The sequence below is a fragment of the Hemiscyllium ocellatum genome, chromosome 27 (assembly GCF_020745735.1).
Source record: "Hemiscyllium ocellatum isolate sHemOce1 chromosome 27, sHemOce1.pat.X.cur, whole genome shotgun sequence".
Lineage (NCBI taxonomy): Eukaryota > Metazoa > Chordata > Chondrichthyes > Orectolobiformes > Hemiscylliidae > Hemiscyllium > Hemiscyllium ocellatum.
Genome location: NC_083427.1, coordinates 16094603 through 16117690, shown reverse-complemented (window position 1 = coordinate 16117690; position 23088 = coordinate 16094603). Strand labels below are relative to the sequence as shown.

The 23088-nt window shown below is 48.1% G+C and overlaps 1 protein-coding gene across 1 annotated transcript; it reads left to right on the top strand.

Moving 5' to 3' along the window:
* The first annotated feature begins 8910 nt into the window (after positions 1 to 8910).
* LOC132828607 (gastrula zinc finger protein XlCGF26.1-like) lies at positions 8911 to 18699 on the top strand. The gene is made up of 3 exons (XM_060845659.1): positions 8911 to 9002; positions 10039 to 10154; positions 15664 to 18699. Exon 3 carries the CDS (start codon positions 16008 to 16010, stop codon positions 17151 to 17153), a length of 1146 nt encoding a protein of 381 aa, XP_060701642.1. The 5' UTR covers positions 8911 to 9002; positions 10039 to 10154; positions 15664 to 16007; the 3' UTR covers positions 17154 to 18699.
* Positions 18700 to 23088: the final 4389 nt, after the last annotated feature.

Below are 23088 nucleotides of genomic sequence, written 5' to 3'. Positions count from 1 at the left end.
GGGTAGGAAGAAGTCCCAGTCTCAATCAAGAGGTGCTATATAAATGCACACTTGTTCTTGTCTGTTCGCAGTGGGCAGTCCCAGTCTGAATCAAAAGGTGCTATATCAATGTAGACTGTTGTTGTCTCTGGGCAGTAAGCAGTTGCAGTCTGAACCAAACGGTGCTATATAAATCTGAAAAGGTGTTGCTGGTTAAAGCACAGCAGGTCAGGCAGCATCCAAGGAGCAGGATTCATTCCTGATGAAGGGCTCTGGCCCGAAACGTCAAATTTCCTGTTCCTTGGATGCTGCCTGACCTGCTGTGCTTTAACCAGCAACACATTTTCAGCAGGTGCTATATAAATGCACACTTGTTGTTTGCCTCTGGGCAGTTTGGTGTCCATGTCTGAACCAAAAGGTGCTATATCAATACCGACTGATGTTGTTGTTGTTGTCTCTGGGTATTGAGCAGTCCCGGTCTGAACCAAGAGTCGCTATATAAATGCAAACTGTTGTTATTGCCTGTGGGTATTGAGCAGTCCCCGTCTGAAACAAAAGTTGCTACATAAATGCACAACGTTGTTGTTGCCTCTGGGCAGTAATCAGTCCCAGACTGAAGCAGAAGGTGCTATATCAATGCAGACTGTTGTTGTTGTCTCTGGTTAGTGAACAGTCACTGTCTGAACCAAAAGGCGCTATGTAAATGCGCACTTGTTGTTGTTGTCTCAGGGCAATAAGCAGTTGCCGTCTGAACCAAACGGCGATATATAAATGCACAATGTTGTTGTTGTTGTTGTCTCTGGGCAGTGAGCAATCCCAGACTGAAGCAGAAGGTGCTATATCAATGCACAATGTTGTTGTTGTCTATGCACTGTAAGCAGTCTCAGTCTGAAGCAAAAGGTGCTATATAAATACATGCTGTTGTTGTTGTCTCTGGGCAGTAAACAGTCCCAGTCTGTACAAAACGGTGCTATATAAATGCACACGGTTGTCTTTAGGCAGTGGAGCCATCCCAGTCTGAAACAAATGGTGATATAGGAATGCACGATGTTGTTGTTGTTGTCTGTGGACAGTGAACAGTCCCAGACTGAAGCAAAAGGTTATATATCAATGCAGACTGTTGTTGTTGTTGTTGTTGTTGTTGTCTCCGGGCAGTGGGAAGTCCATGTCTGAACACAAAGGTGCTATATAAATGCACTGTGTTCTTGTTGTCTCTGGGTAGTGAGCAGTCCCAGTCTGAATCAAAAGATGCTATATAAATGCACACAATATTGTTGTTGTCTGTGGGCAGTGTGCAGTCCTGGTCTGAACCAGAAATTGCTATATCAATGCAGACTGTTTTTGTTGTTCTCGTCTCTGGGCAGTGAGCAGTCCCAGTCTGAACTAACAGGTGGTATATAAATGCACAACCTTGTTGTTGTTGTCTCTGGGTAATGAGCCGTCAATGTCTGAATCAAAAGGTGCTATATCAATGTACAGTTTTGTTGTTGTTGTTGTCTCTGGGTAATGAGCCGTCAATGTCTGAATCAAAAGGTGCTATATCAATGTACAGTTTTGTTGTTGTTGTTGTCTCTGGTCAGTCCCAGTCTGAACTGAAACGTGCTATATAAATGCACGCTGTTGTTGTTGTCGTCTCTGGGCAGTGAGCAGTCTCAGTCTGAAACCAAAGGTGCTATATAAATGTACACTTGTTGTTGTCTCTGTGTGTTGTGAGCAGTCCCAGTCTGAACAAAAAGGTGCTATATAAATACATACCGAGTTGTTGTTATTGTCTCTGGGCAGTGAGCAATGCTGTTGTGAACCAAAAGGCGCTATATAAATGTACACTGTTGTTGTCTCTGTGGGCAATGAGCAATCCCAGTCTGAGCCAAAAGGTGCTACATAAATGCACACTGTTGTTGTTGAATCTTGACAGCAGTCCCAGTCTGTGCACTTATATTTGGTGCACCTTTGGTTCAACCTTTTGATTCAGACTGGGACTGCTCATTGCCCAGAGACAACAGCAACAACAGTGTGCCTTGACATAGTACCGTTTGGTTCAATATTGTTGTTGTTGTCTCTGGGCAGTGAGCCAGCGTGTACACACACCAGGGAGTACACATCAGGGAGAGACCGTTCCCCTGTACCGCGCAGAGATTCACTGGGTAAGCCAGCGTGTACACACACCAGGGAGTTCATGAGTGAACCCCAGTGCCCCATGGACTGCAGCAGTAGTTCCCCACCATCGTCTCAAGGGCGATGGGTGATAGACAATAAACGCTGGCTCTTCCTCCATGAAATAATTCTCAATCAGGAGCTGAACGGTTGGATTCTCTTGTTTTTGCTGCTCTCGTTTAAGGATATTTTTAATATGAAGCCATCGCATTCACAAAAGCAAAGGTTACAAAGTCAATTAAACCAATGCTTTGTCGAGAGAAGCCCTTCAGACTGAGCTGATCATTCTGTCATGTGTCGTAGAGTCTGACTCACCACACCCGACAGTGTCAGGGTTAAGAAAGAGGGCTGTGTGTAATCCTGCACTCAGTTCAGTACTTTCCTGTCCATTTCCCTCTCCCTGCTGTCCCTTACAGGTATGACAGGAGTTTATCTGGACACCAGGTCGGAGAGCAAGATTCGCCAATTGTTCCAAACTGAATACAACCTGATTCCAAACTGATTTCACTCAGAGAGAGTATTGTTCTGCACTGAATAATTCTGCATTTGTAATGCACACAGAAACTCAGCTACAAAGGAATTGTCTGTCTCTCCTTGTCTGTCTGCGATTTACAGCTTTTCAAGAACAAGGAAGGAAAGATGTTTCCTGAAAACTAAAATGGTCTGTTCTGAAGTCCTAACCTCGGCTGACAGTGTTGACTTGAGTAAACTCCTTCGCAGGACATTACAAGGGGAGGGTTCATGATTTGGAAACTCAATAACATTAACAGAGCCTCTTAAATCGATCAGGACTGGAATCCCATTGATCTTTGAAAGTGAAAGGAGAAATGTTTGCTCTGTCTGCAGGAGAATGGTTCAAATGTCAGTGAAAATTGCTGAGAGACACACACACAATCTGAGTTAGTGGGTTGCAGTTCAGCGGTGACTGTGGAAGGAGCTTTAACCAGTTTCACAGAGTGAAAAACCCCTCCATCACACTGCTCCCAGCAGGGAGCCCCAGTACACATGGGAGGGTATGTGAGTTCAGGGCTTCAACTGATTCTCCAAGCTGGAGAAACGCAAAAACACTGACACCAGGCAGAAACCTTGGAAATATGAACACTGTAGGAAAGGATTCACTGGAAAGCCTTTGACACAGTCCCACTGGAGAGAAACTGTTTATCTGTTCCATATGTGGGAAGGGATTTACTCAGAGAGTTCACACTGAGGAGAGACCCTGCAAAACTGCATTTCCCGTGAAAAAAAATTCAACTATTTATTCCCCCCACCCCCTCACCCTCACCATACTCCAGTGAGTTCACACGGGGGAGAGGGGGTTCACTGGCCCGGGTGGGGGAAATGATTCATTCAATCATTCGAGCTGGTCACACAGTGACCACACAGTGGGGAGACCATACACCTTCCTGGTTTGTGCGGAAGGGTTCACTCCGTTGTTCCATTTCCTGTCACACCACCGAGGTCACACTCAGGAGAAACAATTCATCTGCTCGGCCTCTTGGAAGAGGTGTTAGGGAGTTATCCAAATCTGCTGGAGAAACTCAGCAAGTCTGGCAGCATCTGTGGAGATAGAAACAGGGTCAACATTTTATGTCCAGTGCCCCCTTCTTCAGAAGCTCTCTGTAGAGTAACATCCTGAAAGTGGGTACCGTGTGTGTGTGAGAGAGAGAGGGAATTCACTCCATTGTGATACCTGCTGAGATATCAGCCAGTTCAGAAGTGAAGGTTGGGTTCTGGGTCTGCTGCTGTTGCCTGTGAACCTTGCAGCATCCATGAACAACCCTGTAACTGCCCAGGGGTTAATATTCTGTCCAGTCTTGCTGATTTGGTAGGGCTCAGTCTGAAATCTTTTCCCCTTGATTCAAAAAGATCGTGTAAACATATTTCACAGTAAAATTGTGAACTTTTACTTGGATTGCCAATGGACCTACGGCAGCAGATATACAATTCAGTCTCTGAAAGGCTGCACTGCTGAACATCTCCAACGAGAAAGTGCTGATTAATCTCCACTGACAATTCTCACTGATGTGCACATTGTTGACTGTGGCAGGTCCACTCTGAAATGAAATCATGAAGGAGCATGAAACTGAAGGAGGAAGTATTTTGCAGAACACATCAACAAAACTTCATTGTTGTGGAGTGGGGGGGGGGGGGGGGGGGGGGGGGGGGGGGCGGGAGGGGGAGGCTTACTACCAGTTCTTCAGTCTTACACTCGAATAGCTCTCCCCTGGTTTCCCCGGACACTTGATTCCCTGTTTCCCACCACCTCCCACCCCCACACCTCTGCGCTGTGGGCTCAGCAGCCCATCTCTGGTTCCTGTAGATCCCCACTGATCCTCTGTAATCCCTGTGTGGTCTTACCAGACCATAGGGGCTGCTCTCTCATTCGAGAGAGAGAGTTGCGAAAGGCGGTGTGTTAACCTGAAGTCCGGTGGCCCTCAGGCCAGGGAAGAGAAGTTGAGAAGGAGAGTCCTTTGTTGGAACCTCAAACCGGTGATGGGAATTGAACCCACACTGCTGGCGTCACACCACTCTGTGAGCCAACAGAGCTAAACTGACTCCTATGCACATATAACAAAGTGGGGAGCTCCCAATGGGTTTCCTGTACACAGTGGACTTGTCATTCCAACTGGAAGGGAGTGTTTGTACCGGGTGAACGGAATCCTGTGCTCACCCGATGTGTTCAACCCACAGACCCACCTGGTCCCTAAGCTTCCCATGTGACTGCGCAGATACAACAGCTGCACACACACACACACACACTGATGTAAAAGCAGCGATGTGCTACTAAGACTGTATAAAGCTCTGGTTAGGCCGCACTTAGAATACTGTATCCAAATGTGGGCCCCACACCTCAGGAAGGACAGACTGGTACTGGAACATGTCCAGCGGAAATTCACACGGATGATCTCTGGAATGGTCGGCCTAACATACGATGAACGATTGAGGATACTGGGATTGTATTCATTACAGCTGAGAAGGTTGAGGGGAGATCTCATAGAAACTTACAAGATAATGCATAACTTAGAAAGGGTGGATGCTGGGAAATTGTTTCTGTCAGGCGGGGACACTAGGACCCATGGGCACAGCCTTAGAATTAGAGGGGGTCGGTTTAGAATAGAAATGAGGAGACATTTCTTCAGCCAGAGAGTGGTGGGCCTGTGGAATTCATTGCCACGGAGCGCAGTGGAGGTCGGGGCGTTAAACGTCTTCAAGGCAGAGATTTATAAATTCCCAATCTCGTAAGGAATTAAGGGATACGGTGAGAGTGAGGGTAAGTGCCGTTAAAATACCCATCAGCCATGATTGAATGGCGGAGTGGACTCGATGTGTTGAATGGAGAAAGTGAGGACTGCAGATGCTGGAGATCAGAGCTGAAAATGTGTTGCTGGAAAAGCGCAGCAGGTCAGGCAGCATCCAAGGAGCAGGAGAATCGACATTTCAGGCATGAGCCCTTCATCAGGAATGTGTTGAGTGGCCTTTTTTCCACTCCTGCTTCTTATGGCCTTACGGTCTTATAACTGTAGAGGGGCAGAGCAACATACGGACTGCAGTCCATCTGCCCAGTTGCAAATTTCCTTGAGGTAGGCTATCTCAAAACAAATCAAGCGTAGTTTCTGTGAGCATCACGGTTGAGTGACCCATCTTCAGAATTAATGGGAGCTAGGAAAGGGTTGCTGTTTGTACAGAAGATAAGGTAATGGGGAGGGGAGGGGGGGTGGAATGCAGGGAGAAATAAGCAATAGGTGGGAGTAGATCCCAAAGAGAGAGAGAAAAACACCGTTGGATCCACAGTGGTGTAGGGGGAGGCCAGCCTGGTAAAATAAGGGTTACATCTGAAACATTGACCTCACCACCTCCTGATACTACCTGCCCTACTGTGGTCTTCCAGCCTCCTGTTTGTCCACCTTGGATTCCAGCACCTGCAGGTTTTTCTTTGTCTCGAACTCTGATCAAATATTGTGGACTATTAGGTGTCACTCATACCAAAATGTGAACTCTGATTTTTCACCACAGATGCTAAGATTTTCCAGCAATTTGTATTTTTGTCTCCAAGTTGCAGCACTTTTTCATTAGTCACTAAAAATGGGTTGCGTGTGGTAGCAGCCGAAATGATGAGAAGGTCTAGTGGGGTTTGGGGTATGAAGATAAGGGGAAAGCTGTTCAATCCCTCAAATTATTGACCTTCCTATTCACACACCCATACAGATATCTTTTTAAGTGTTGTAATTTAACACTCACTCACTGCCATCGGTTGGACTGATTTGGAGGTGCTGATGTTGGACTGGGGTGGACAAAGTTAAAAATCACACAACCCCAAGGTATAGTGCATCAGATTTATTTGGAAGTACCAGCTTTTGGAGCGCTGCTCCTTTAATCATGGAGTATTAGCTGAAAATGTGTTGCTGGAAAAGTGCAGCAGGTGAGGCAGCATCCAAGGAACAGGAAATTCGACGTTTCGGGCATAAGCCCTTCATCAGGATGAAGGGCTTATGCCCGAAACGTCGAATTTCCTGTTCCCTGGATGCTGCCTGACCTGCTGCGCTTTTCCAGCAACACATTTTCAGCTCTGATCTCCAGCATCTGCAGACCTCACTTTCTCCTCATGGGGTATTAGATCAGAGGACACAGATTTTTTAGCAAAAGTTTACAGTATGATGTAACTGAAATTATATATTGAAAAAGACCTGGATTGTGTGTTAAAGTTTCTCATCTTTTAGAATGACCATGTTGATTTGAGTTCTTTCATATGTAAATCAGAGAACATTTTTTTCAAAAGTTACATTCTCAAGTGAACTTTAACAATAGGTGTCATGTTGGCCCAGATAATGCATTGAAGGTGAGAGGTGCCCTGTGTGAGGCTGTCTGTGCCCCAATGTTCAGACTGAGTCTAATCTAAAAAAGGGATTTACAGACCTTTACATGGATTCACGCAGTTTTTGAGTAAAATAAAATGTTATTCTGCAAGTACAAAATCACCTCACAAATGTATATGTCTGTGTGCGTGCGGGGGATATGAGAGTGTGTATATGTGTAGGAGTGAGTGAAGAGTATAAGCCTGGGAGAAGGTGAGTGTGTGTGTGTGTGTGTGTGTGTGTGTGTGTGTGGGTCTGTTGGAGTGTGTGTGTGTCTGTTGGAGTGTGTGTGAGAGTGTGTAGGTCTGTTGGAGTGTGTGTGTGGGTCTGATGGAGTGTGTGTGTGAGAGTGTGTAGGTCTGTTGGAGTGTGTGTGTGTGTGGGTGGGTCTGTTGGAGTGTGTGTGTGTGTCTGTTGGAGTGTGTGTGTGTGTCTGTTGGAGTGTGTGTGGGGGGGTCTGTTGGAGTGTGTGTGTGTGTGTGTGGGTCTGTTGGAGTGTGTGTGTGTGTGGGGGGGGGTCTGTTGGAGTGTGTGTGTGTGTGTGTGTGTCTGTTGGAGTGTGTGTGTGTGTGTGTGTGTGTGTGGGTCTGTTGGAGTGTGTGTGTGTGGGGGGGGGGTCTGTTGGAGTGTGTGTGTGGGGGGGGTCTGTTGGAGTGTGTGTGTGTGGGGGGTCTGTTGGATTGTGTGTCTGTTGGAGTGTGTGTGTGGGGGGGGGGTGGGGGGGCCTGTTGGAATGTGTGTGTGTGTGTTGGAGTGTGTGTGTGTGTGTGTGTGGGGGGGGTCTGTTGGAGTGTGTGTGTGTGTGTGTGTGTGTGAGAGTGTGTGGGGGGGGTCTGTTGGAGTGTGTGTGTGTGTGGGGGGGGTCTGTTGGAGTGTGTGTGTGTGTGGGGGGGTCTGTTGGAGTGTGTGTGTGAGTGTGTGGGGGGGGTCTGTTGGAGTGTGTGTGGGGGGGGATCTGTTGGAGTGTGAGTGTGTGGGGGGGGTCTGTTGGAGTGTGTGTGTGTGTGTGTGTGTGGGGGGGGGTCTGTTGGAGTGTGTGGGGGGGGGTCTGTTGGAGTGTGTGTGGGGGGGGATCTGTTGGAGTGTGAGTGTGTGGGGGGGGGTCTGTTGGAGTGTGTGTGGGGGGGTCTGTTGGAGTGTGTGTGGGGGGGGATCTGTTGGAGTGTGAGTGTGTGGGGGGGGGTCTGTTGGAGTGTGTGTGGGGGGGGGTCTGTTGGAGTGTGTGTGGGGGGGGATCTGTTGGAGTGTGAGTGTGTGGGGGGGGGTCTGTTGGAGTGTGTGTGTGTGTGTGTGTGTGTGTGTGTGGGGGGGGGGGTCTGTTGGAGTGTGTGTGGGGGGGGGGTCTGTTGGAGTGTGAGTCTTTTGTGCAGTGGGGTGACCTGGCGTGTGAGATGAACCCAAGGTGCTGGTTGAGACCATCCCCGTGGGTAGAGAGTCGGCTGTCAGCCTCTGCTTGGCCACTTTTTCAGGATCGGAATCAGTCTGAACATTGGGGGCACAGAGAGACAGCCGCATTGCCGGAGCTGGGCGGGCACCTCCTGTTAAAGGTCACTCCAGGATGTAACCTGCTGGGGGGGGGAAACAGTTCTGGGCTTCACATGTGTGTGTGTGTGTGTGTCTGTTGGAGTGAGCCCCGGCCCATGGTAAAAGAGGAGAGACTTCACACACACACACATTGCAGGACTTTGTTAACACAACATTTCAGTTGCATCTCATTGCAAACTTCTGCAAGAAATGCTGCACAGCCACCAGACTGACGCTCGAGGACAATGGGCGTCATGACGTCACCGAACCCGGCCCGGGGCTCGACGGCTCAACGCCCCGCCCCGGACCCACACGTCACCGGCCCCGCCCCGGACCTACACGTCACCGGCCCCGCCCCGCGTCCTGACGTCGCCGCCGCGTCCCCGCGCATGCGCCCGGATCCCCGGCCAAGATGGCGGCTGCTGACCTCGGACCGTTCCCGGGGAGACGGCCCGAAGCCGCAGCGAACTGACCTGCAGCTTCTCGTCCAAGGTGCCCGCCTCTGAGTCGGAGCGGTTTCCGCAGCCGTTACGGGTCCCGGTACCGGTTCCCCCCGCAGGGTTTGGCCAAGGAGCGTCTCGGCCCACCGCCGTCGCTTTCACTGCGCATGCGCCCCCTTCGCCCCGCCCCGCCCCGCCCCGCCCCGCCCCGCCCCGCCCCGCCCCGCCCCGCCCCGCCCCCTTCACCACGCCACGCCCCCCTTCGCCCCGCCCCGTTCCCATTGTCCCGCCCTTTGTCCCCATCCGCTCCATCCCCCACGTGATGTGGGTGGAGGACTTTCGTAGGCGCGGAGGATGCTGGGTACTTACCCCGCCATTGACGCCTATTGTTACTGAAAGTTGTTACTGAGGGTTTTCCTGTTGTTGCTGAAGAGTCAGTCAACTCCTCCAATGTTCTCCTTCCTGCATTCCGAAGCCCTGCTATCCAAATACTCCTTAGAAGAACGGGATTGGCAGCATGGGTGGCACGGTGGCTCAGTGGTTCGTGCCACTGCCTCACGGCGCCAGGGACCTGGGTTCGATTCTAGCCTTGGAGGGGAGGGGTGACTGTCCGTGTGGGGTTTTCACATTCTCCTCCCACAGCCCAAAGATGTGTATGTTAAGGTGGATTGGCTATGCTAAATTGTCCCACAGTATCCATGCATGTATAAGTTAGGTGGCATTAGTCAGGATTAACTTTAGGGTAGGGGAATGGGTTTGGGTGGATTACTGTTCATATCGTCAGTGTGAACTTGTCGGGCCAAAGGGCCTGTTTCCACACTGTGGGAATGCTAATTCTAATTCTAAGAAGCAAAAACATCCTTAACTGGGACTCGTCAATCAAATCTCTCAAACCCACCCTCCGTAATGTAACCTTGCCACTAAAATACTTCATCCCTCATGTAGTAATTGCCTGCCCTGAACTGCTGGTAATGAATTTTCGAAACTCATTTTCCAGGTGGACATTTACCCCTCAACCAGGAGAAATGCTCGTCTCTTCTGAATTTCTAAGACTGACCCTGATTTTCTTTTGTCACCTCTTCTTACAGAGGAATGGCGGGTTTCAAAACTCAGAAGTTTTTCTCTGATTCCAATTCTGCCATATTCCCGGCCGCAGGATCCAGCAGGAGATTTTCCATTTCGTAATGATGAAATTGTTTCAGAAGTGAGTATTATTGAGCATTCATCAGGCAATTCAATCCTTATTTTTAAAAACTAATCCCTACAGTGTCAAAACAGGCCATTCGGCCAAACAAGTCCACACCAACTCTCCAAAGAGCATCTCACCAAGACTCACTGCCTCCCAACCCGACCCAATTATCCCTGTAACAACATTTCTCATGGCTAATCCACCAAATCTACACATCCCTGGACATTATGGGAAATTTAGCATGGCCAATCCACACAACCTGCACACCTTTGGCTTGTCTTGCTGTGCTGTGTTTCATGGGTCTGGGGCTGGTGTGACCCTTTACGGTGGATCTTAACTCATGTGCATGCGTGCTGTGTTTCATACCTCTCCTCCCTGATCATTTAACCTCCTCCACCTTCAATGAGTGTTTTAACTGGATGTGATCGTTTATCATTGTTTCCTCTGGTAATAGCTGAATGAGGGTTCAGTCACTGCCCATTTCCCAGCTATCTGCTGCTGATTTATCCCACTCACACATGTGACCTCCCTTGCTTCTGCACAAATCTCACTGACACATGGCCCCCATCTCTCCAATGCTCCTGCTTGCTTTCTCCTCCTGCTTCTCTCTCTTTCTCCCACCTTGCTTCCTCTTCTCTGCTCATACTCGGGCAACTGTGTGGACTTTGCACATTCTCCCTGTGTCTGCATGGGTTTCCTCCAGATGCTCCGGTTTCCTCCCACAATCAGTAAGAACAGAGAAGATGATAAAAGAGGGGGAGGCGTGGCATTGTATTACAGTTGCAGAAAGGATGTTTGGGGACTCGTCTAATTAGGTAGTATGGGCTGAGGTTCGAAACAGGAAAGGAGAGGTCACCCTGTTGGGAGTTTTCTATAGGCCTCTGAATAGTTCCAGAGATGTAGAGGAAAGGATAGCAAAGATGATTCTCGATAGGAGTGAGAGAGACAGGATAGTTATCACGGGGGACTTCAACTTTCCAAATATTGACTGGGAACTCTATAGTACGAATACTATAGATGGGTCAGTTTTTGTCCAGTGTGTGTAGGAGGGCTTCCTGACACAGTTCGTAGACAGACCAACAAGGGGCAAAGCCACATTAGATTTGGTACTGGGTAATGAGCCCAGCTAGATGTTAGACTTGGAAGTAGGTGAGCACTTTGGTGATAGCGATTACAATTCTGTTATGTTTACTTTAGTGATAGAAAGGGATAGGTGTATACCACTGGGCAAGAGTTACAGCTGGGGGAAAGGCAATTATGATGCGATTAGGAAAGATTTAGGAAGCATAGGATGATGAAGGAAACTGCAGGGGATGGGCACATTAGAAATGTGGAGCTTATTCAAGAAAAGGTTCCTGTGTATCCTGGATAAGAATGTACCTGACAGGCAAGGAGGAAGCTGTAGAGCACGGAAGCCGTGGTTTTCGAAGGAAGTGGAATCTCTGGTCAAGAGGAAGAAGAAGGCTTATGTTAGGATGAGATGTGAAGGCTGAGTTAGGGCACTTGAGGGTTACAAGGTAGCCAGGAAAGACCTAAAGAGAGAGCTCAGAAGAGTCAGGAGGAGACATGAGAAGTTGTTGGCGGATAGGATCAGGGTAAACCCAACGGCTTTCTATAGGTATTCAAGGAATAAAAGAACGACGAGAGTAAGATTAGGGCTGAAAAATGTGTTGCTGGAAAAGCGCAGCAGGTCAGGCAGCATCCAAGGAGCAGGAGAATCGACGTTTCAGGCATAAGCCCTTCTTCAGGAATGAGGAGGGTGCGCCAAGCAGGCTCAGATAAAAGGTAGGGAGGAGGGACTTGGGGGAGGGGCGTTGGGAATGCGATAGGTGGAAGGAGGTTAAGGTGAGGGTGATAGGCCGGAGAGGGGGTGGGGGCGGAGAGGTCGGGAAGAAGATTGCAGGTCAAGAAGGCGGTGCTGAGTCAGAGGGTTGGGACTGAGAAAAGGTGGGGGGAGGGGAAATGAGGAAGCTGGAGAAATCTGCATTCATCCCGTGTGGTTGGAGGGTTCCTAGGCGGAAGATGAGGTGCTCTTCCTCCAGGCGTCGTGTTGCCATGGTCTGGCGATGCCCGCCATGGACATGCAGGTCCTTGGACTCCTCCATCGCGAGACCATGGCAACACGACGCCTGGAGGAAGAGCACCTCATCTTCCGCCTAGGAACCCTCCAACCACACGGGATGAATGCAGATTTCTCCAGCTTCCTCATTTCCCCTCCCCCCCACCTTATCTCAGTCCCAACTCTCGGTCTCAGCACCGCCTTCTTGACCTGCAATCTTCTTCCCGACCTCTCCGTCCCCATCCCCTCTCCGGCTTATCACCCTCACCTTAACCTCCTTCCACCTATTGCATTCCCAACGCCCCTCCCCCAAGTCCCTCCTCCCTACCTTTTACCTGAGCCTGCTTGGCACACCCTGCTCATTCCTGAAGAAGGGCTTATGCCCGAAACGTCGATTCTCCTGCTCCTTGGATGCTGCCTGACCTGCTGCGCTTTTCCAGCAACACATTTTTCAGCTCTGATCTCCAGTATCTGCAGTCCTCACTTTCTCCTAGAGAGTAAAATTAGGGCCAATCAAGGATAGGAGTGGGAAGTTATGTGTGGAGTCAGAGGAGATAGGGGAAGCACTAAATGAATATTTTTCGACAGTATTCACTCTAGAAAACGCCAATGTTGTTGAGGAGAATACTGAGCTACAGGCTACTAGACTGGGTGGGATTGAGGTTCACTAGGAAGAGGTATCAGAAATCCTGTAGAATGTGAAAATAGGTAAGTCCCCTGGGCCGGATGGGATTTATCCTTGGATCCTCTGGGAAGTCAGGGAGGAGATTGCCAAGCCTTTGGCATTGATATTTAAATTGTCATTGTCTACAGGAATAGTGCCAGAAGTCTGGAGGATAGCAAATGTGGTTCCCCTGTTCAAGAAGGGGAGTAGAGACAACCCTGGTAATTATAGACCAGTGACCCTTACTTCAGTTGTTGGTAAAGGTTATAAGAGATAGGAATTATAATCATCTGGAAAAGAATAATTTGATTAGGGATAGTCAGCATAGTTTTGTGAAGGGTAGGTCATGCCTCACAAACCTCATTGAGTTCTTTGAGTAGGTGACCAAACAGGTAGATGAGAGTAAACCGGTTGATGTGGTGTATATTGATTTCAGCAAGACTTTCGATAAGGTTCCCCACAGTAGGCTATTGTACAAAATGCAGAGTAATGGGATTGTGGGAGATATAGCAGTAGTTAGATCAGTAATTGACTTGCAGAAAGAAGACAGAGGGTGGTGGTTGATGGGAAATGTTATTCCTGGAGTCCAGTTACTAGTGGTATACCGCAAGGGTCGGTGTTGGGTCCACTACTGTTTGTCATTTGTATAAATGACCTGGTTGAGGGCGTAGACGGGTGGGTTAGTAAATTTTCGGATGACACTAAGGTCGGTGGAGTTATGGATAGTGACGAAGGATGTTGTAGGTTACAGAGAAACATAGATAAGCTGCAGAGCTGGGCTGAGAGATGGCAAATGGAGTTTAATGCGGACGAGTGTGAGGTGATTTACTTTGGTCAGATTAACCGGAATGCAAAGTACTGGGCTAATGGTAAGATTCTTGATAGTGTAGATGAGCAGAGAGATCTCAGTGTCCAGGGACACAGATCCCTGAAAGTTGCCGCCCAGATTGACAGGGTTGTTAAGAAGGCATACAGTGTTTTAGCTTTTATTATTATAGGGATTGAGTTCTGGAACCAGGAGGTTATGCTGCAGCTGTACAAAACTCTGGTGCGGCCGCACTTGGAGTATTGTGTACAGTTCTGGTCACCGCATTATAAGAAAGATGTGGAAGCTTTGGAAAGGGTGCAGAGGAGATTTACTCGGATGTTGCCTGGTATGGAGGGAAGGTCTGATAAGAAAAGGCTGAGGGACTTGAGGCTGTTCTCGTTAGAGAGAAGAAGGTTGAAGGTGACTTTATAGAGACATACAAGATAATCTGAGAGTTAGATAGGGTGGACAGGGAGAGCCTTTTTCCAAGTATGGGGACGGCGAGCACGAGGGGGCATAGCTTTAAATTGAGGGGTGATAGATATAGGACGGATGTCAGAGATAGTTTCTTTACTCAGAGAGTAGTAAGGTTATGGAATGCTTTGCCTGTATCGGTAGTAGATTCACCAACTTCAAGTACATTTAAGTCGTCATTGGACAGGCATATGGACGTACGTGGAATAGTGTAGGTTAGATGGGCTTCAGATTGGTCTGACAGGGCGGTACAGCATCGAGGGTCGAAGGGCCTGTACTGTGCTGTAATGCTGTATGTTAATCCAGAGATGTGCAGGTCAGGTGAATTGGCCATGCTAAATTGCCTAGTGTTAGCTGCATTAGTCAGAGGGAAATGGGTCTGGGTGGGTTACTATTTGGTGAGTCAGTGTTTACGTGTTGGGCAGAAGGACCTGTTTCCCCACTGTAGGGAATCTAATCTAATCTAATCATACTCTGCAGCCTCTATCGCTTTCGCGCTCTCTCTCTCTCTCTTTCTCCCTGTGCTCCCTTAGAGGCCAAAGTCTTGTCCAATCAAAACCTAGTGGCAGTTACCCTTCCCTGATGGCTATTTATTACATTACCTCAGCAACTTCCATTCTCACCTTGTCTGAGTGCCGTTCCTGTTAATTACTGGATTCATGGAGCTCAATTTCACAACCTGATTTTTTTTTTGTTTTGTCGGCACTCTCTTCCTTTTTTCTGTTTTAAACCAATTTCACGGGATGTTATCGGGAAAATTCAAACCTCGCATCAAATCAGGGTTTGCTCAGTTTCTCACAAACTGAATGTCAGCAGATCTGAACATGGGAGGGGAGAAAACTCATTCATGTCTGGGAAAAAACACGTTTGCGTTGTGTGTGTGAATGAGGCATCAGACAACCTTCCGGTCCCCAAGAACCCCATGTGATATCCGTGGGGTTTGTGGCAAAGGATTTAGGTTCCTGTCTGAACTGGAAATTCACGAACACGGTCACAGTGGGGTGAGACCATTCACTTGCTCAGAGTGTGGTGAGGGGTTTGTGCACCGTGCACCTTGCTGTTCACTCAGGAGAGGCCTTTTCAATGTCCAGATTGTGGGAAATGCTGATATCCCATCGACATGTTCACACTGGAGAGAGACCATGATCCTTCACGGAGTGTGGGAAGAGATTCATTCACTCAATCTGCTGAGGCACCAGCGGGTTCACTCGAGGGAGATAGCGTTCAGCTGCACTAAGTCTGGAAAGTGATTATCTGAATGACTTGCTCTGCAGACCCACCAGTGAATTCACACATTGGAGAGGGCTCTGACAGACTCAGGCTACAGGTTATTCTGGAAATGGTTGTGTGAACGGATAATGTCATCCACAGGAGCCTGAGAAGGGAAAAGGATCAGAAATATCAGTTGGCTGAGAATGCGGTGAACAGGAGGGAAAGTAAAAACTGCCAAGTAACTGAACTGAATGCTCTGTTTGTTTATTTCATATTCTAATTATTGCATTTTAAACTCCTTTTTCAGGATATTCCGAGGGTTGTATGGACAGACCAGAATCAACACATCAAGATCTGACCGAGTCACTCAGTTCATCGGGATCTGAATATCACTCGTCACTGAGTGTGGGGAAGAGGACACGCAGTCTGTGAGAGAAGAATATAAACATCAGTGTGAGTGCAAAAGCACCGAGACACACGCACACACGTGAGGGAGAGTGTTCCCAGTGAACTGACTGAGGAAAGGGCATTAACCAGTTACTCAGCCTGAAAAATAATTACACTCTCCACAGCGAAGAGAGAGAGAGAGACCGTCCCAAGTGATCTGCCTGGCACATCCGTTTCAGTCAGAGAAGACCGAAGGACAGTGACATGATGGAGAAACCGTGGAAATGTGGGGACTGTGGGAAGGGATTCCGTTACCCGTCAGGGTTGGAAACTCACCAACGCAGCCACACTGGGGAGAGGCCGTTCAGCTGCTCAGTGTGTGGGAAGGGATTCACTCAGTCATCCAGCCTCTACACACACCAGCACGTTCACACTGGGGAGAAGCCATTCACCTGCACAGTGTGTGGGCAGGGATTTAACGCTTTATCAACCCTCCGGACCCATGAGCAGGTTCACTCCGATGAGAGACCGTTTAAATGTTCTGACTGTGAGAAGAGTTTTAAAAGCAGGAAGGATATTTTGATCCATCAGCGCAGCCACACTGGGGAGAGACCATTCACCTGCAAAGTGTGTGGGAAAGGATTCACTCAGTCATCGCATCTCCTGACACACCAAATTGTTCACTCTGATGCAAGACCTTTTAAATGTTCTGATTGCTTGAAAAGCTTTAAAAGTAAGAAGGATTTACTGAATCACCAACGCGCTCTGACCGGGGAGAAACCGTTCATCTGCTCCGTGTGTGGGAAGGGATTCACTAGTTCATCCTACCTCCTGACACATCAACTTGTTCACACCGACGAGAGACCTTTTGGATGTCCTGACTGTGAGAAGAAATTTAAAAGCAGGAAGCATCTTCTTAAACACCAGTACACGCACAGTGGGGAGAGGCCATTCTCCTGCTCTGTCTGTGGGAAAGGATTCACTCGATTATCCCACCTGCTGAGACACCATCGTGTTCACACCGGAGAGAGGCCGTTCTCCTGTGCTGAGTGTAAACAGGAATTTGTTGATTTGTCTGACCTTCTGATCCACCAGCGAGTTCACACTGGGGAGAGACCGTACACCTGCACCCTGTGTGGCAAGAGATTCACTCAGTCGTCCCATCTCACCACTCACCAACTGGTTCACACCGACGAGAGACCCTTTCAATGTTCTGAGTGCGAGAAGAAGTTCAAAAGTAAACAGAATCTGCTCAAACATCAGCAAATTCACACTGGGGAGGGGCCGTTCATCTGCTCTGTGTGCGGGAAAGGATTCGCTCAGTCGCATAACCTCCTGAGACACCAGCGACTTCACCTGCGAGCGCAGCAGAAACTGGATTCTGCTGCTGTTACCTCCAGCCAGCAGTGAACCTCGTCTCGCTGCCCAGCTCCACTGTCGAAAAGTACAGCTGGTCAGGCAGCATCCGGGGAGCAGGAGTGTCGACATTTCAAGCATAAGCTCTTCATCAGGAGTGTGACCTTTTGACTCTGGTCTCCAGCAGCTGCAGTCCTCACTTCTTCCTCCCTGCCTGTTTCCTGTGGTGTTCCTCGCTTTCCTGGTGTGCATATCAAGGATTTAGACTTCAGCTCGGGGCCATGATGAAGGTGTTTGTCGATATCACTGGAGTTGGCCATGCGGTGGGAAATCAGGAAAGAAGTCGCAGATTGCAGGATGTTCATCGACTAGACCAACAGGCAGAACGGGGGCCAATGGAATTCATTCTGGAGGTAGTGAAGCTAGGAGAGCGGGGGACACCGGGGCAAGGGACTGCACAATAATCAGTCCGGCGCTTTGGAGAGGGTGCAGCGAAGGTTTACGAGGAAGTTGCCTGGTATGGAAGGTGCTAGCGATGAAGAGAGGTTGAGTAGGTTAGGATTGTTTCATTAGAAAAAAGGAGATTGAGAGGGGACCTGATTGAGGTTTACAAAATCATGAAGGGTACAGACAGGGTGGATAGAGATAAGCTTTTTCCCAGGGTGAGGGATTCAGTAACGAGAGGAAACACTTTCAAGGTGAGAGATGGTAAGTTTAAGGGGGATACACGCGGCAAGTACATCACACAGAGGGTGGTGGGCATCGAGAACGCGTTGCCAGCAGAGGTGGTAGAGGCAGGCACAGTAGATTCATTTAAGATGCATCTGGACAGATGTATGAGGAGGTGGGGAGCAGAGGGATACAGATGCTTAGGAATTGGGTGACAGGTTTAGACAGTGGATTTGGATCGGCTCAGGCTTGGAGGGGCCGAAGGGCCTGTTCCTGCATTATAAGTTTTCTTTGTTCTTATACTGAGAAGTGTAGAGGACCAGCGAGAACTTGGAGTGACGTGCGCAGATCCCTGAAGGTGAACGGACAGGAAGCTCAGCGAGGTATTTCAGCAGAGAATATAAGAGCAGGGAGGTGATGCTGGAAACTGTTAAAAATGCTAGATAGAGCAGAGCTTGTGTACTGAGGATAGTCCCTATTAAATTAATTCATACTAATCAGCAAGAAGGTGAGACTAGATTAGCTATCATAAAACTGAAATCAATTTCATAAAGTAATAGAATCCCCAAAAGTGTGGGAGCAGGCCATTCAGCCCATGGAGTTGATATTGGCCCTCCGAAGAGCAGCCCACCCAGACCATCCCAATCCCCTATCCGGTTTTCCCATGGCTCATCCACCTAGCTTGGATATCCCTGGGCAGCCAAGCCACGGAACCTACCCACGTTTGGACAGAGGGGAGAAGCCCATGCAGCCGCAAGGAGAATATGCAAACTGCACCCAGACAGTCGCCTGAGGAAGCGATCAAACCCGGGTCCCCAGTGCTGTGAGGCAGCAGGGCTAACCACTGAGCCACTGTGCCACCCCGTTATAAATGTATCTATACAACTACAATCAGTATTCAATTCATTAAATGTAGCTGATGAAGATCAAACTAACCCACATGGGACTGTAACGGTGAAAATGTCTGATTTTTCTCAGCCAATTAAAATCAGTCATGTTTCGATAATACTTAAGAAACACATTTTGAATAACTTCCTGTGAAATAAGGTGACTTGTCCACAATGGAAGAAGTTGGTTGTTGAGTCACTGATGAATTTATCTTTATTATCGCCTGAAGTTTCGTTTGGCCTAGTTAATAAATGAACACACAGCAACGTCTCCTAGTCCCAGGGAGTAAACAGCCAGTTCCATGTGGGAAAACCAGGATCATTAGAGTCACGGCACATAAACAGGCCATTCAGCTCAATTCATTCATGGTGACCAAGTTCGCTGAATTGATCTAGTCCCATTGGCCTATGTTTGCTTACATCTCTCTATAACCTTCCTATCCACGTACTTGATCAAATGTCATTAAATTTATATAATTGTACCAGTCTCCACAGATAGGTTTAATCTGTTGGTCTATAACCTGGTGTTGTGTGATTTTTAACTTGTCCACCCCAGTCCAACACCGGTTCCTCCATGCCACAACTTTATAAACCGATGTAACGTCACCCCTGCAGCCTCCTACACTCCAGGGAAACAAGTCCCAGCCTGTCCAGCCTCTCCCTATAAAATCTTCAAATCTTCCAACTCCTGGACTGGCTGCACTGACTATTAGAACATAGAACAATACAGCGCAGAACAGGCCCTTCGGCCCTCGATGTAGCGCCAACCTGTGAACTATTCTCAGCTTGACCCCCTACACGATCCCAAAATCATCCATGTGCTTTTCCAAGGATTGTTTAAATCTCCCTAATTTGGCTGAGTTAACTACATTAGCATTCCACGCCATTACCTCTCTCTGCATAAAGAACCTGCCTCTGACATCTGTCTAAAACCTATCACCCCACAATTTGTAGTTATGCCCCCTCGTACACACTGACGTCATCATCCTAGAAAAAAAATTTCACTGTCTACCCTCTCTAATTCTCTGATCGTCTTGTATGTCTCTATCAAATCCCCTCTTAGCCTTCTTGCCAATGAGAACAAGTTCAAGTCTCAGCCTTTCCTCGTGAGACCTTCCCTCCAGACCAGGCAACATCCTGGTAAATCTCCTTTGCACCTTTTCCAAAGCTTCCACACCATGTGACCAGAACTGTACACAATATTCCAACTGTGGCCGCACTAGCGTTTTGTATAGTTGCAGCATGATATTGTGGCTCCGGAACTCAATCCCTCTACGAATGAAACCTAACACACCGTATGCCTTCTTGTCAGCACTATCCATCTGGGTGGCAACTTTCAGGGATCGCTGTACATCGCGCCCAGATCCCTTTGCACATCCACACTACCAAGAATCTTTCCATTGACCCAGAATTCTGCCTTCCTTTATTCCTTCAAAAGTGCATCACCTCACATTTAGTTGCATTGAATTCCATTTGCCACCTCTCAGCCCAATTCTGCAGTTTATCTAAGCCCCCCTGCAACCTGTAACATTCTTCCAAAGTGTCCACTACCCCACCAACTTTAGTGTCGTCTGCAAATTTACTAATCCATCCACCTATGCCTGCGTCTAAGTCATTTATAAACAAATGACAAATAGCAGTGGTCCCATGTGGCACACCATTAGTAACCGGACTCCAGGCTGAATATTTTCCATCAACCGCCACTCGCTGCCTCCTTTCAGAAAGCCGGTTTCTAATCCAAACTGCTAAATCACCCTCAAGTCCATGCCTCTGTATTTTCTCCAACAGCCTACCATGTGGAACCTTATCAAAGGCTTTACGGAAGTTCAAGTATACCATGTCAACTGCCCGACCCTCATCTACATGCTTGGTTACCTTCTCAAAAAACTCAATGAGGTTTGTGAGACACGACCTGCCCTTGACGAAACCATGTTGACTATCTGAAATCAAATTGTTGCTTGCGAGATGATTATAAATCTTATATCTTATAATCCTTTCCAAAACCTTTCCTACAACAGAAATAAGGCTCACCGGTCTATAATTATCTGGGTGATCTCTACTGCGCTTCGTGAACAAGGGAACAACATTTGCAATCCTCCAGTCCTGAGGTACCAAACCTGCAGACAATGACAATTCAAATATCAAAGCCAAAGGCTCTGCTGTCTCCTCCCTCGCTTCCCAGAGAATCATCAGATAAATCCCATCCAGCCCAGGGTCTACTTTCACTCCTTCTAGAACTGATAACACCTGTTCGTAACTAACCTTGATCCTTTCTTTTCTAATATCTTGCACCTCATTCTTCTCCTCTACAATATTCTCCTTTTTTTAAGTGAAAACCGATGAGAAATGTTTGTTTAGCACCTCTCCGATCTCCACAGGGTCCACACTCAACTTCCCACTTCCGTCTTGGATTGGCTCTATTCCTACCCTAATTATCCTTTTTTTCCTCACATACCTATAGAAAGCTTTGGGGTTCTCCTTTATTTTATTTGCTAAAGACTTCTTAACTCTCTCTTTAAATCCTTCCTCGCTGATCTGTAACCCTCCACCTCCCCATCTGAACCATCTTGCCTCATCAACACATTAGCCTCCTCCTCCTTCTTAGTAACAAGAGATGCGAGTTCTGTTGTAAACCACGGTTCCCTTACCTTATCACTTCCTCCCTGCCTAACAGGGACATACCTATCATGGACACGCAACATCTGTTCCTTAAACCAGCTCCACATTTCCATCCCCTGCATTTTGCTACCCCAGTCTATGCATTGAAGTCAGGCCTGCCAAGCGCCTTCGTCATCACCCTGTCTATCTGTGTCACCAGGGACACAATTCTTGTGACTGGCGAGAGCACACATTTGACCACAGCTAAAGCACGGCACTCAGTTCTGGCCCCCACATGCCAGAACCAATGTGATCACGTGAGAGATGGTACAGAGCAGGTTGATGAGGATGTTTCCAGCGTTAGAGCATTGTGGCGGTGGGGAAGAATTGGATAGGCTGGGAGTGTTTTCTGATGAAGGGAGGAGGCTGAGGTGAGGTTTAATTGAAATGATAAAATGATGGAGTCCGGGTTAAGTGGATGGGAAGGTGCTACTCTTTAGCAGAGAGATCAGTAACTCAAAGGCTTTAGATTTCAAGCAATTCACAGAAAGAGGGGGAGTGGGGAAATCCAGAGATGTTGGGGAGCTGGAACTCTCCAACAGGGTAGTGGAGGGAGAAACTCTGGGCGGCACGGTGGCTCAGTGGTTAGCACTGCTGCCTCACAGCACCAGGGTTCCAGGTTCAACTCCAGCCTCGGGGCAACTGTCTGTGTGGAGTTTGCACATTCTCCCTGCGTCTATGTGGGTCCCCTCCGGGTGCTCCGGTTTCCTCCCACAGTCCAAAGATGTGCTGGCCAGGTAAATTGGCCATGCTAAATTGCCCATAGTGTTAGGTGCGTTAGTCGGAGGGAAATGGGTCTGGGTGGGTTGCTCTTCGGTGCGGACTGGTTGGACCGAAGGGCCTGTTTCCACACTGTAAGGAATCTAATCTAAAAAAACCCTCAGCTTGTTCGAATGAAAGGTCATGGTTACATTTAAAATGCTGCAGTGTCCCGAGTTAAGGACAAAGATTTGCAGCCTGGCATCAGCCAACACAACCACCATGGGCCAAGTGACCATGATCTGTGCTGTAATTTCCAGATATTATTATCCTGACCACTGGAGTCTGTTGCTGATACTGTTAATAACCTCCTCAACTGGACTGGGATTTAATATCCCAGAGAAATGTCAAATAAACCAGCTTTGCTTCAAGCACGTCACTGTAGGTTCACCTGGAGCTCAGAAAGGGCAATCAGTGAGGATAGCATGGCCTTCAGGGTCACACTGAGGTGGGGGGCAATGACTCTTTGGTATTTTATGTCGCTCATATGGGTTAATCCTGCAGTGTGTAAGAAATGTATCCCAGCCACTGACCTCCATGGCTCAGAACTCCTGGACACAGAACAGAATCTCATTTCCAGCTGGATTTACCGTCAGATACCGTTATAGGGGTTTAGATAGGGTAGACACTGAGAACCTTTTACCGCTAATGGAGTCAGCTGTTACAAGGGGACACAGCTTTAAATTAAGGGGTGGTAGGTATAGGACAGATGTTAGGGGTAGATTCTTTACACAGCGGGTTGTGAGTTCATGGAATGCCCTGCCAGTAGCAGTGGTGAACTCTCCCTCTTTATGGTCATTTAAGCGGGCATTGGATAATCATATGGAGGTTATTGGGCTAGTGTAGGTTAGGTAGGCTTTGGTCGGCGCAACATTGAGGGCCGAAGGGCCTGTACTGCGCTGTATTTTTCTATGTTCTATATATTTCAGACCAGAGATGAGCACCAAACAGTGATCTGCAGGTTTAAGTTTCTCCTACACTGGGAAAGATAAAGGTGTTTGGCAATCCAAGCTGAG

Bases quoted from the DNA above. Each gene is read 5' to 3' on its own strand.
- LOC132828607 (XM_060845659.1), top strand. From the start codon at position 16,008: ATGATGGAGAAACCGTGGAAATGTGGGGACTGTGGGAAGGGATTCCGT.